This window comes from Catharus ustulatus, chromosome 3 (genome assembly GCF_009819885.2).
Source record: "Catharus ustulatus isolate bCatUst1 chromosome 3, bCatUst1.pri.v2, whole genome shotgun sequence".
Taxonomy (NCBI): Eukaryota; Metazoa; Chordata; class Aves; order Passeriformes; family Turdidae; genus Catharus; species Catharus ustulatus.
In genome coordinates this window covers 72,031,581-72,045,407 of record NC_046223.1, presented here as the reverse complement: position 1 = coordinate 72,045,407, position 13,827 = coordinate 72,031,581, and the positions used below count along the sequence as shown (strand labels likewise).

Sequence of the window (13,827 nt, the reverse complement as noted above, 5' to 3'; positions counted from 1 at the left end):
GCTGGATTAAGTTTTCAACTCAGTATTCAAGTTTGGGGTGGTTGTTTCACCACCCCAGTTTTTGCTTCAGTTTTTAAAGAAAAGCTGTTAAGCTTTTAATTAGACTATGTGAAACCATCAGCTTTGATAAAAACCCCACACACAGCCTTAACTGGGTAAAATAAGTTACACTGTATTGATCACACTGCACTCGACCGAGAAGTTAGACAAAATAAACAGACTCTTTCAGCTCCAATAACCCAAACCCAAAGTGTGTTTCTATATATGATAATATATAATTTTTATGTTATACATATTAATGTATATAATACATTAATTATTATATCTGTAATACTTTCACATATTATTATGTTTCCCTGGATTTCCCTATATTCAACCTGTTAAAGTTCAGACAGAAAAAGCTCAGTATTGAGAATCAGGCAGCTATCTCCAAGCACAGCCCTATGTATTCACTTGTGATTAAAAGAAATACCCGAATTTCCTTTTCCTACTCTACAGCTAAAAGTAGTATTTTTAGCAGTGCTGACAGACCCATTGAGACAAGAATTCCAAGACCTGCGCAAAAACCTGAGGTGAGCAAGAGAATCACAATGCAAGTAACTATAATTAGACTGTAAGAGTGGAAGAGTACAAACTAAGATTTATTTTTGTTAGCATTAGGTCAGTAAATGTAATCCTCTACTGGCTAGGCTGCCCATGAGCTATGCAAAAAAATAGTTTGGATCCTATCGATGCCAGTGGAGAAACTATTTACCAATAAACAACAAGAAGAGCATTCTGACAGGCTCTGCCTTAACAGCAAGCTCATATGGCTTTTAAAAGTTCCAAAACTTCCCATTTGTCCTTTCAATTTGCAACACTAATATTAACAATATTAATATCCAAATCCTTCCTGCTTTTCTATTAGAGCTAACCGGGTAATACCACAGCACTGGCCATACAGACTGAAACTAGTGTTAAAGTTGTCATTTTAGTGGTTCCTTGGGGATGCCCCAACTTCACAGCCATTCATTGCCAAATCCTCTGTGCTGGACTGCACTGAAAGACTTCATGCTTTTTCACAGGATAGTTGGGGTTGGAAAGGACGCCTGGAGATCATCCAGTCCAAATCTCACTGCCAAGGCAGGGTCATCTAGAGCAGGTGACATAGGAACGAATCCAGGTATTTTTTGAGTGTCTCCAGTGAGATATTCTCCCCCACCCCCCCGCCTTTTAATAACGCTTTTTCAAATATTTCTTCGGAGAGAAAGCCGTAGGGGTGGAGAGTACCTAGCACGTATTAATGGCAGGAATAAATGTGACAGGGTGGATCAGACGCGCACCTCGCGGCACAGACGAAACCCGAAGGTGCCCCGTCCGTGGGCCGGACCTTCGGCCCGGTCCCAAAGCCGAAGGGGGCGGTCTGCCGCGCTCACCTGCACCCCGCTGAGGATGGCCTCGCTCTTCTCCCTCACGTCGGGGAAGGGGCACCTCTTGGACAGCATGAGCAGCCGGGCCAGCGCCTCGCCCAGCCCGTCGCGGGCGGCGGGCACCGGCAGCCCGTCGGCGGCCGCCCCGGAGGCGATGCTCTCTGCGCGGCGGAGCACGGCTTGCCCGATGGTGTCCAGGGCGGCTTCGCGGGCGGCGGCGTCCCGGCTGCACAGCCCGTCCCAGCGCACCTCGCCCTCCCGCTCCTCCATGGGGCCGCCCGGCCGCTGCTCCCCCGCCGCAGCCACCGCCTCCTCTTCAGCAGCAGCCCCGGCGCGGCCGCCCCATGGCGGGCTCCCGGCAGCCGCCAGCCCGCCCACACAGACGACGACGAGCGCGGCCGCGGCGAGCGCAGAGCCCGCTGCCCGCGCCGCATGGGGGGCAGCACGGGCCGGTGCCCCCGACAGCCGCCGCCGCCCTCTCGCGCCGGGGCTGCCGAGCGAGCGGCGCCGCTGCGGCTTCGCCTTTCCCGGCAGGGAGAGAGGCGGCCACCACCCCGCGGCGCCGGCGGCTCCTCCTCCCTGCCCCGGGCATGGAGGGAAGGGGCGGCCCCGGCCCTGCCTCTCCCGGGACGGCCCTCAGCCCTCCCCGCCGGGGCCGCCACCGACCCCCGGCCGTCCCCGCACTCGGGGTTGGGGGGAAATAGCCCCGCCCAGCACGGGGAGGCCGCATGACAGACACGCCGGTCAGCCAATCGTATTTCAGCGCTCGCAGCCAGGGGGTCCAATCGGAGCAGGGAGAGGCAGTGCCAGGAGGGGCTGCTGGGATTTGTAGTCCGGTCAAAGGGCGGCCCCGTGGCCCTCGGGGGAAAGACTACGTGTCCCGGCAGGCAGCACGGCGCACGGCCAGACTCCCGCCGGGAAAGGGGAAAAGGCAGCGTTCGCTGCTGGGTGAGCGCGCGGTGTTCCCGTCGTCCTGCTTGATAGGCTTTTGGGGGCATTCTGCGACCTGTCGCAGCAGGTTATGGAGAGCCGATGGCTGGCGGCAGCCGGGGGTGAAGCAGTCCCCGTAGCGGTTTTCCTCAGAGCTTTGCACCGGCAAGCGTTTAAGCACGCCCGTGTTTCACTTGACCACGTGTCAGAGCCGGAGCCTGGGCTGTATCCTAAATTAGCGCGTCACCGGGAAGGGAAAAATCGTCGGTGCTAGCGAAACACAGTCCCGTCATCACTTGGGATAAAGGAGGGATGGGAGGGGGAATCCCTGGAATATTCACATTGAGGAACAGTTCCGCGGTGTTTTTATCCAAATTAATCCCAGGGTATTTTTTTTTTTAATCCCAGTTGTGCAGGGGCTGATGAACCTGGAGAAGAGAAGGCTCAAAAGGGGGGAATCTTACCCCTGTATATATCCGGACATTTATATGTGCCTAGAGGGAAGGTGCAGTGAGGATGGAGCCAGGGACTCACACTGAAACACAGGAGGTTTCCTCTGGACATCAGAAAGCACATCTTTTACTGTCAGGGTGACCAAGCACTGGCACAGGTTGCCCAGGGAGGTTTTCCACTTGCTGTCCTTGGGGATATTCAGAAGCTGCCTGGACACTGGACAGCCTGGGTAGCTGTCTCTAGATGACCCTGCTTGAGTGGGACCAGATGGTCTCCAGAGGTCCCTGCCAAGCTCAGCCGTTCTGTGATGAAGTGTAATCTGCCACTAAAGGGGCTGGCATTGCTTTTTCCCTTGCTTTTCCTGCAGAAAAAAAAATGTGCTGTTTATGATAAATTTTTATTTTCAGCCAAGTCAGTTCCTTGATCCAGTTCACCTCTTGGCAGAGAAGAGGAGAAGAAAACAAGGGCAGAGCTGTTTGCAGCTGTCACATTGAAGCAATCATGAAACTAAAATTTAGAGTGTACAGAAAGGCAAAAGAATACTTGGCAGTAAATTAGAAACAGGACACTGGGCCTACATAGAATCTTGCATAATTATTTTTAGCTTGTCATATACACATTTCCCACTCTAAAATTCAGATGTCAAAACTAAAGGTAAATGCAGAACAAGCCACTCATGCTGCGGAAAGACACAGAAACCACTTCTGAGTCCAGGAACAGAGCCTGGACTGGCTCATCAACACCATCCATCAACAGCTCTCCTATTTGTAAAGAATCTGATTTCTTCATCTGGCATCCCTTTGTTTTCTGGAACGTTTCTTTAAAACTTGGACTTACCTGTACCTTTGAAGGAAGACCAGTCTCTTTTTTTTCCCATAAAACCCTCTCTGCAAGGAGGCTGCATTGCCATTGTTCAGTAGGGTGGACAGGCCTGGGCTGCTTCATGCAGCTGCTTCCTCCAGGCCTTTGGCACCCTTGTGAACAATGTATCTGCTGAAATCAGCACTACCTGTAATAAATATGAGTCTTGACTTCGCTAAGCACTCAAGGTCTCCACCCACCATAACTGATGGGTTCAAAGAAGATAGTTCTGCCAGTGCCTTTTATGTTGTTGGAGGGACTTTTTGTTTTGTTTTGTTTTGTTTTTACATTAGCTACCACTTCAGCTTGCCATCCCATTCTGTTGTCACTTGTTATGGTCTCCCATTTTCTTGTGAATGGGCATGTCACATCTGTTTGCTTTATTTCTGTCAAAATTTTGATCTCCAGAAGTTGGCTAGATCTTATTTTTCCCGTAATGAGTTGTTGGGAGTCTCTGACAATGACTACATATATCCAAGATCAGTAGAGTGAACCAGAATCAGAGCTGGAACCTTGGTGTTTTAGACTTTGGTACAGCTATATTCACACACTGAATGCCAAGATTGATTGAAAGTCACAGCACTGCCTTTTATCTTTTAGAAACTGTTTTTTCCACTGGCTCCAAATGAACTCTGGCTACAGGAAACAGATTGTGAAACTGGCTCCAGGGCCTAAACTTCAGATTTCAGCCCTTTGTTTTATAGATTTTAATGTAGTACTTAGGGAATAGCAATGAGGATGGCTTTATTTTTTTTCCAAACCAAATCTCTGCAGTTTTCTGATACCAGGTCAGGCTTCTTTATGCATTTCAAGACATTGTGGAAATCAAGGTCAAAGGCTACCAGTGGAATTAATCCGAGCCCAAAGTTAGGGGAATGTGTTTGTTTGATTTGCGTGTTCACTGACTGAAGTTAATATGCTTGTTTTTGATCCCGAAAGAATGGATAAGAGAGAGGCAGAATTATGAAGGAAACAATCTGGCAACTCATCCAGAATTACAGCAGTTGAGTTTTCAAAATGATAAGCTGAAGAAAAACAAATTTGTGGCTGTTTTAAACCTCAGTATTTCCTTCCTTCATGATTTATCAACTTCCTTTTTTTTTTAGCTAGATAAGGACTTCTATAGCCATATGCAGATGACATCCAACAGCAGAATTATTTTTTAAAATACTGTATCTAGTAATTGTATTCATGTCCTTTCTAAGATAGAAGATTTAAAATATATTGTATTTACTTTTGAAAGTTCATTCCAGTTTCTGTATGTTACAAAAGAGCACTTTACTCCAGAATGCATTTAGTCAAGTACTGGAGAACTAATAATAGCACAGTAAAACTTGTGCAGTCTAGAAGGAACTGCTTTTTAAACTACATTCCTTCAACTGTTTTCCTTTACACCTGGTTTTGTTAAGACTTATTTCAATTACTAAATACCTAGGATGGGATGACTTCAAAAAGTTCACCCTCCCTTTTTAGATCTGTGTTTTGGCATGTTGCCACAATAAATGGCACTCCAGAGTAAAATACATTTTTCTTCACAGCTATCCTCTGAGAAAACAAAGTTCTGTGACTCCTGTTTTGCAAAAAGACACCAAAAAGCCAGAGGCTACTCTACTGCCTTTCAACCCAGGCTGAAGCTTGGTACAAGCCCAAACCATTCTGTTTGGGAGAAGATGATGCCCTTTTTTTGCTTCTGAACTTGTGTTTGTACATCTAATGTGTTCTGCCGTATTATGTGTTGCAGGTGTACATTTGCACCAAACCCTGCCACCCTGCCTCCTTAGAGGTCACAAATACAGCAGGGATGGGTAAATTAGACACCAACTTCTTCTTAGGAGACCAAATCTTCCATGCAGGAAGTCTGTGGAATAGTTTATGCTGGAGAGTGGGTTGCTTTGAGAAGGGCTAGGCTTGATGTGCCAGAACTACAGGTTGCTTAAAATCCTGCTGGACTTTGCTGACTCTCTGACTACACTCCACTTAACTATAAATGTAACCTGAAATACTGAGGACTGGGAAAACAGTATGGGTAAACTAAATGTGCAGTTCTGAAGAACTCCTGAGCAGCCACCTGAGCTCTTGTTAATCTGTTTCTGAATAGAAGTGTTTGAAAATGCCCCAAACTGGGCACCTTGGAACCTGGCCCCCCTTTGTTTCCATTGTGATCTAGGAAGCAGGTGGAGCAGTTCCAAGAGAAGTCCTGCTGACTGGAACCTCTCCAAGCCCAAAAAGTCAGGTTCTTCTGTTGTAGCCACAGATGGCCTCAGTACCTGGCAGAATTTGGTAGAGTGCTCACCTTCAGTACATTAACCCAGGGATTAAAGAATTGCCTTTTAGTTCAAAGGCATTTACATCAACATCTCCTGACTAGCAGGAGAGTGTCTCAGGTGCTCAGGAGGAGTGCAAAATGGAAGGGAAGCATCACCTCAGTTGTTGAATCTGTGCCCTATTGGAAAGGATGGCAAATGCATGGCACTTGCAGGGAACTACAGGGAAGGAGACACAGGGATTTGAAGGCACTTTTTCCTGTTTTCTGATAACTTTTCCCAAGCCAGTGTGTTTTTTATCCAGGAACTATTTATGACAGAAATGCATAAATTAACCCCAGGACCCTGTTTTGATGATTGAACTAAATGAGAGAGACACCTCCTTGTTTTACTGTCTTTCACCTCAGCTGCCTTGTCCTTTTTGAGACTTACATGCTTTTGGGAGCAGGGTCATAACTTCAAACGAAAAGGTGGTGACTCGCTGTTTCCTTCCTGCTCTTCCTCCTCCCAGTCTAGCATGGTGGTCAGGGATGAGGCATGAATGCTCCCCAGGAACTCCCACTTCCTGGCCAATGCTCTGACCACTGGGTAGCAGCACAGAGAAGGTGTTTCCTCCAGCTGCAATTTAAAAGAAAAGGAACATTGCTTATTGGGAATTTTATATCTGCTGACAGCCCAAAAGGCCCTTTAAGCACCTTTGGCAGGCTGTTAACACCAACCTTGGTGTTTTCCAGCAATAACACAAAGAAAAATGCTGTGACCAGCAGCCACATGAACTGAAGTCAGAGACCAGAAAAGCTACAGAGGCTCTTTATTCATTGTTTTAAAGAACAGATTTTAGCACTCACTGCCAGAAGAGGACTCCAAATTCTGAGTCTAAAGAAGATAAAGGTGCCAAGCACCAGGGTGGGACTTCACCCACGTCTATGTTCAGTTTGCTCACCCCAAACCAAAGGTCTTGTTACCTCCTCACTGAGTGTGCTGCTTGTTTTGGATCTATACCTGCATTTCTTTTTCATGCAGGGAATGTAAACCTGTCATTACCACACTCTGCCCTGAGGCTGAAAGGCTCATGTATCCTGAAACATCACTCCCTTATCAGTCCCAACCCTCTGATTTGTTAAGGTCACACAGAACAGAAAGAATTGAAGTCAAGAACCTAGAGATTCACTAAATTTCTTTGCATTCAGAAACTGCATGTAGTCAATAGGGTAGAAATGCTTATAAAAAACTTTATAATCAGTTGAAGTTAGTTTTCTACCTGCAAATGATGCCTTGGGTTTTAGCTTTTATTCCACAGATTTTGTATCATTTTACTCAGATTTGCTTTTTCTGTATCTCCAAAACCATACAAGTTTAAATATACGGATTATATAAAACAGGTAATGCCTTTGACTGTTTTAAGTTTCCCCAGGCAGCTCAGGGCAGAAGTAGTGATAAAACCATTTCTGCATTTCTGAATACTCATTATACCATATGATATACAAAGTATTTGGCATTTATATCTATAATATTGTTCAGGATGTGCAATGTGGATGTTAGAATTGCTATGATTATTCTGAGTCATATAAACAGATTATATATTTTAAATTCATTCTTCTACAAAATTGGTCTCCAAAATAAGATCAAGGAGTTGCTCTAACTCAGATCTGCTTTCATTATTTCTGCATATTAAAAGACAACTATTTCAGACAAATATGATTTTGGGAATAATTTTTTGCCTGGAGTGAAATTTATCCTTTCCTTTTCCTTGTTAACTTTTTTTTCTCATTCTGTTTCTTAGGCTGCCTAATGTACAAATACAGAATGGAGTTTTTGTTCCTTGACAGGTACCTAGCTATTGGTAGCACAGGAATATATGAAAAAAATGTAGGCGTGGTTGCTGGTAAAAAGAGACAAATCCTATGAATAATTACCCTCTTTGTGTTTCTCTGCTCATCCATGTCAAGCTTTTGTGGTTATCTGTCTAAAATCTACCTCCTACTCCATCTTCAGGCTCGGTTAAAGGATAGTGGATGAAGAGACTGACACTTTCCCTGAGAAAGTATTGGTAAAAACTGTAGTTTACTTTAAAAATAAATTCCAAGGCAACAGTGGGGACACAATCTGTGTGTTTCATCTGCCTAGAGGGCAAGTTGCAACGTTCAAAACCATCTTTCAGTGATACCATTAAATATTTGAGACATAAAAGGTGAGAATTATTATGCAGTAGGAGTGTTTACTGTGAATGAGTCAACACCTGCAGTAACCATCCCCTACCTTCTTACATTTCTTCACTATGATTGTCATTTCAAACCACCCTTGTATTGGCCCTGCCCTACCCTAATATGCGTTTTCTTTTTTGCATTTGCCTTTCTAGTATCTAGTATTCTCCCTGTGCACAGATACAACAGATACAGTCTTTTATACTGGAGTCAATTATCCTTGAAAACCTTTCCTTTACACAACAGCAAACTTTTTTTTTTTTTTTTCCAAAGAGTCCATTGCCAAAGCAAGTACAGTAATTTCACAACCATAAGGCGCACTGGACTATAAGGTGCACCCCCCCGGAGTTGGCAAAATTCGCAACTTTGTAGATCATATAAGGCGCACCGGACTATAAGGCGCACTTTTTTTTTGCAGCGAGGATCCATCCCCAGTTCCCCCCGCACGGTTGCTGGCCGAGGCCCCGCCTCAACCCGGCAGCCATTGGCCCCCGGGCCCACCTGTACCCGGCAGGGCAGGGCTATGCCCGCCACCGCTCCGTGCAGTGTCCCCAGGGCTGGGCTATGTCCGCTGCTGCTCCGTGCAGCGTCCCCGGGGCCCCACTGCTCCGGGAGTCCCCTGGCGCCCCGGGTGTCCCGTGCCCCCCTGGCACTCCGGGAACCCCACGCTGCTCGGGCACTCCGGGAGTCCCATGGTGCTCTGGGTGCCCCGATGCCAGCAGGCTCGCTCCGCGCCGCCGCTGCCCCAATTCCAGCGGCTTTCCCCCCCCCCACCCAGTAGTTGCCCCAGTGCCAGTGGGCCCGCGCCAGGCCGCCGCTGCCCCAATGCAGGCAGCTTTGTCCCCCTGCCCGGGCTGCGCTGCCGTGCTTTCCGCCCACCGCGCAGCCGCCGCCCTGATGCCACCGGGCTCGCCCCGGCCTGGCGCTGGCCTGATGCCACCGCCGGGCGGGCTCTGCTCGGCTGGGGACTGTTGCGGGCCCACACTTCCGGGGTGGCAAATGTCACAACTTTGTCCATCATATAAGGCGCACCAGACTATAAGGCGCATTTCCGGGTTCGGGGGAAAATTTTAATCAAAAGGGTGCACCTTATAGTTGTGAAATTACTGTAATTCTTTCTTGCCTTCCAATCTATCAGAACACAGTAAACTAAAGAAACTACATGTGGAAGACAGTGTGATGGCATCAGCAGGAAATAACAGAGGCCTTTTACATTCTTCATGTAGAGCACTGAGGAGAACACCTTCAATTTCCACATCAGTCAGCATACAAAGCAGCATGTCTTGGAACTGGATTTTAAGTATGAAAGGAAGAAACTTGATAGTTAATTTTGTTGGTGGGGGGTGGGGCAAGTGAGTATTTTTACTTTGAAAAAATCCTAGCTTTTTATGCTAGAAGAGGCAGTAGGAGAAAAAGAATACCAAATGGTAAAGGGCAAGGAACAAAGCTGTAGGATAATGTAAGTACAATAAAGAGAGAGAAGATGAGAGACAAAACCCAAATGTAACAGAAAGTACATAAAGAAGAGGAACAGAACTGTGGGTGAAGTGAGGAAGTGTATTAATGACCATTTTTTGAGTTTCATTTGATATTTATTACAAAAAATGTTTAATTACTTTGGACTGATTAAAGATACATAAATGTAACTTTTGATAGCACTGTTTTACAGGCTAAATATTTTCATGCTAAGATAGCAATTATTACTAGATAGGAATTTGCAGTCTTGCTCCTCTAAATGCTGTTCAGTTATCATCTGCACGTAGAGGTTAAAGCAATTTACACCAACTTGATTTCCCCACCAAGGGTTGATTGTGAGTATATCATGTGCTGTTGAAGGCCCAATTGGATGAGGAATTTAGTCTGCTGTACTCATTGAAGAATACAGCGAAACTATAATAACATTTTGACCCAAGTTTGCATGCTTGATACACTGCCAGGTTAGAATCTATTCCCCCAAAAATGGTTTAAAAATTGCAGGTTTTTTTCTCCACTGGGTTATTTCTTTGCCTTATCACAAAATACTCGTGTAACTCACTCCATTTTCTTTCTTCCTCTTTTTTTTTTTTTTTCTTTTCTCTCTTTTCTCTCTAGCAAATAGGAACTAGAGAAATACCAGTGTGAATGCTTAGAAGTGAAATGCTGACATAGTGAAAAGTCTTAGGAGTTTTGGGCATTTGTTGGGTTGTTTGTGGTTTGGGTTTTTTTAATTAAAATGCAGGGCTTTATCCTACTTGACAGTACATATGGTGTCATGAGGAAATAGAGAATTGCATTTCTTTTCCTTTTCTTCCAAGAATGAAAAACAATGATTGTATGAAAGTTCTGCATAAGACTTGATGTTCAGGAAAGGATGGGCTTTACTACAGTACTATCAGTGAAGAGACTGGAAATTTATCCAGTTCTGAGACTGCCAGTGTATATCTCTCAGTTTGTAAAACAAAATGCCTCCCATGGATTTGGCTGTGTCAGTTTTTCAAAACACTCCCAGGTTCCTTAATTTCTTTAATAAATTTTTGCGATTTGCTCTGAACTTATTTAAAGTGGAACTTGACTGAACTTAATAATCACATTGAAATGTTTTATTGATTCAGTGAGGTTTCAGTTCCTATTAGTTTTGCAGCTGCTAGAATCTCATGTCTAACCCACTTATATTAGAAGAGATATGGGAGTATCAGCTGCTTAGATATGTCCTGAGCATTGTCATGTGTTTCAGGCTTATTAAAGTGGTTGTGTCAGGATGCTAGAGACTGGGTGTTCCCAAAACAACAATGCAGTTTGCCCACATTATTTCTTTTTTTTTTTTTTTCCTCTGTGGAAGGGCTGTTCTTTGTCTGCTGGGAATAAGGCTGAATGTTGCAGCATAGCTAGTTCAGCTGACCAAGCTTTTCTTCCAGTTCTCAAAGGAAAGTGAAAGGGGAAAAATACACCAGTTTGGATTGTGTCACACAAATGGCTTCTCGCACAACCATTAGCCAGCAAGGCTTGGCTCAAGTAGGCTAGGCAGCAGCCAGAATTTTGGGAGCTTCTCAGTATAGCCTGTATTGGGACAGTTGTTTAGAACATCTCTTATGTCAGATAAACACTGAATCAATCTTTGGTTTATCTAAGACATTTTTCCAGTTATAAAAGAAACCACTGTGGATTGTACATGCCCAGTAGGTCAGGCCAGAAGATAGTTATCTTTGTATTTCTTTCTGCAAAATGCTTTGATCTGCTTTTTCTTTTTCCTCTTTGAAGGTGTTCTGACAGCATCTCTTTCTTTGGCTCTAAAAGGTTGCCCTCTCAGCAATTTGAATGAACCAGTGTCCCTGTGAGATAGCAAACATCAGAGAATTTAGTGGAAGTATTCCTTACATTATCACATTATTCATTTAGTGTGTCTTTTGGGAGACTGTTAAGCTGGCATTATTCCCTGAGTCTGCTGTTGTTTACATGTGGAAAAATCTTCTCTGTATGCTGCTGTACAGTATGTTTCTGGACTTTTCACTTCAGGAGACTTTTTTTCAAACTTTGTAAGTGGCTTGCATTGGAGGAGAGGAACATAGAGGAGGGGAGGAGGATGATGAAACTATAAGTGATCTTTCTGTAACACTTGGGATTTCAGTTGCGTTCAGTAATTCTCCACTGTTAGTGACTTGCTTGGGCCAGAGAGCAGTAACTAAAATGTCAATTGATTTTTACAGCAACCCAATCCAGTACTCTGGCTTTTACTGCTGGCCATGTTCAGCAAAAGTAAATAGAAATGGTATAAAGGTAAATTATATTAGTACTTAGATGACTGTGATGAAATGGGAAATTCTGTGTTTGTCTTAAGGTACCAAACTCCAGTTTGCTTGCCCTCTTCTGAGGAATTAATGTCAGATATACAGAGATGGACCTGATGGTGGGATTGCTCCCTAGTGTACTTTGTGCAAGCTCACTCTCAGCCTGCATGTGATGGTGAGCCAAGTGGCAGAAGTCGTCCCACTGAAGGGACCAGCCCTTCTCATGCTCACACTCCAGGGCTGAGTGCTCCAGCTGCAGAAAGGCAAGAGGTGGGCAGAGTATTTGCATTAGTGCAGTCACAGGGCTAATGTGCTATGCCTGGCACCATGCACAGGGTTGCAAATGTGTGGCACAGAACTCCATGAGCCTCGTTAAGTCAGACCTGGAGAAAAACAGCTGGCTTGCCCAGACTGATGTTTAATCACAGAATATTCTGAGTTAGAAGGGACCCATGGTAAACCCGTGGGTGCAACTAAGTTACTCCATGCTTGATGCAGCCAGTGTTGGAACCAGTTACTTTGTATTTTTCTGGATAAAATAACACCGGATATCTGAGAATCGCTACTGCATCCCCCAACAGAGGCTGTGCCATTTCCCTTTAAAAAACCCAAAGGGCCAGTGCTGACTCCAGATATGACCTGCACAGCACAAGTGCTTCACCCTCCTCACCACAGCAGTGTAGGATGCTAGGGTGAGAGCAAGGCATTTCTTCCTTCTTCCCCTCCCCTCTGCAAGTAACTGGGGTATTTTGTCAGCCTCTGTTTAATATGCATACCTTCCTTTGGCTCTTGCCCAAACTCAAAGGAGTGCATTGCTTTCCTCAACCAAGGACTTGTCTAAACAACTATATTCTGTCTTCTTTAAAGAGTGCTGTTCACGTGCTAAATCCCCCTAAGCCTTGTGGAGTTACATTAGTACATTGTTGTTGGGGAAGCAATATCTGCTTTAAAGCACCTCCCTAGGACTGTGTACCAAGTGTCCATGATGGTGGCACCATGGAATAAGAGAGTGGTTTAAGCCTGCTGTATAAGACTTTTTAAAAAGCAAACCTGGTTGTGATGGTTTTATGTGATGTGAATTTTTAAAAAATTCTTTGTGGGGGAAAAGTTGTGGTAGGCCAGTTGACGTTCAAGCATACGTCAAACTACTTAATTATTTCCTGATATGTTTCTTGTTGCAGTGGGCTGGAAGTGGCCAGGATGTTTAGTGATGTCTTACTGGTCTAGAGTGACCTGGTCCTTTTCCTTGTCTGAAGTCTGCATTGTTGTAGATGTTCCTCCTGTGCAGCTTGGTTGCTATAAACTGTTTAGCTGCTGAGATATTAGGACTTGTCTGCACCAGAGCACTTCTACCAGAGTAATTATGCTGACACAGCCTCAAAGCACTATAGCAACCATGCCCTCAGCTGCTCCACACGCCTTTGTATCTGAGGAAACTGTGGTAAAGCAAGACGTCCATAACTGTCTGCAGCAGTTTCTGCAAACACAGGTGTCTCGGTCTTGTGGTGTTTTCTTTCACACCCTTTGCTGAGCCTGTGCTCTTAGGAGCAGCTTGGGGAGCTCCCCCTTCAGCTGGTGGGTGTTTATTATCCCCTGCTGTGCTGGCAGTGTTGTGGGGTTTTGTGCTGAAGCCCACACCAGATTACCTGAATCACCACCACCAGGCAGGTGAGCTGGCCTCTTCTCTTTCACTTCCCTTTGGTTTCACTTGCAGAACTAAAGGGGTTTTATTTCCCTGTCTGCCAAATAGGTGTCCCCCATGCCCACCCCCCCACCTTTGTATTACTGAGCTTGTGCCCAAACTCTCAAATTTTCTACTGCTTTATTCATTATTTGCTTCGGATCACTACCCTCCTTAAACTGTGCACAGACACATCTCCTTGGAAACAGAAAAACTTGTTTATGTGAAAGTAATAAGGAAAGTAATTGATGTGGAGCTGTG

General features: G+C 45.2%; 1 protein-coding gene across 1 annotated transcript in view; it reads right to left on the bottom strand.

The window, feature by feature from the left end:
* The window catches only part of SESN1 (sestrin 1), a 78,127-nt gene extending 76,433 nt beyond the window's left edge, over positions 1-1,694 (bottom strand). Inside the window, exon 1 of the mRNA XM_033055667.1 lies at positions 1,416-1,694. Within this exon, the coding sequence (XP_032911558.1) occupies positions 1,416-1,679 (264 nt within the window). The 5' untranslated portion in view covers positions 1,680-1,694. The remainder of the gene's footprint in view (positions 1-1,415) is intronic.
* Between the last annotated feature and the right edge of the window lie 12,133 nt (positions 1,695-13,827).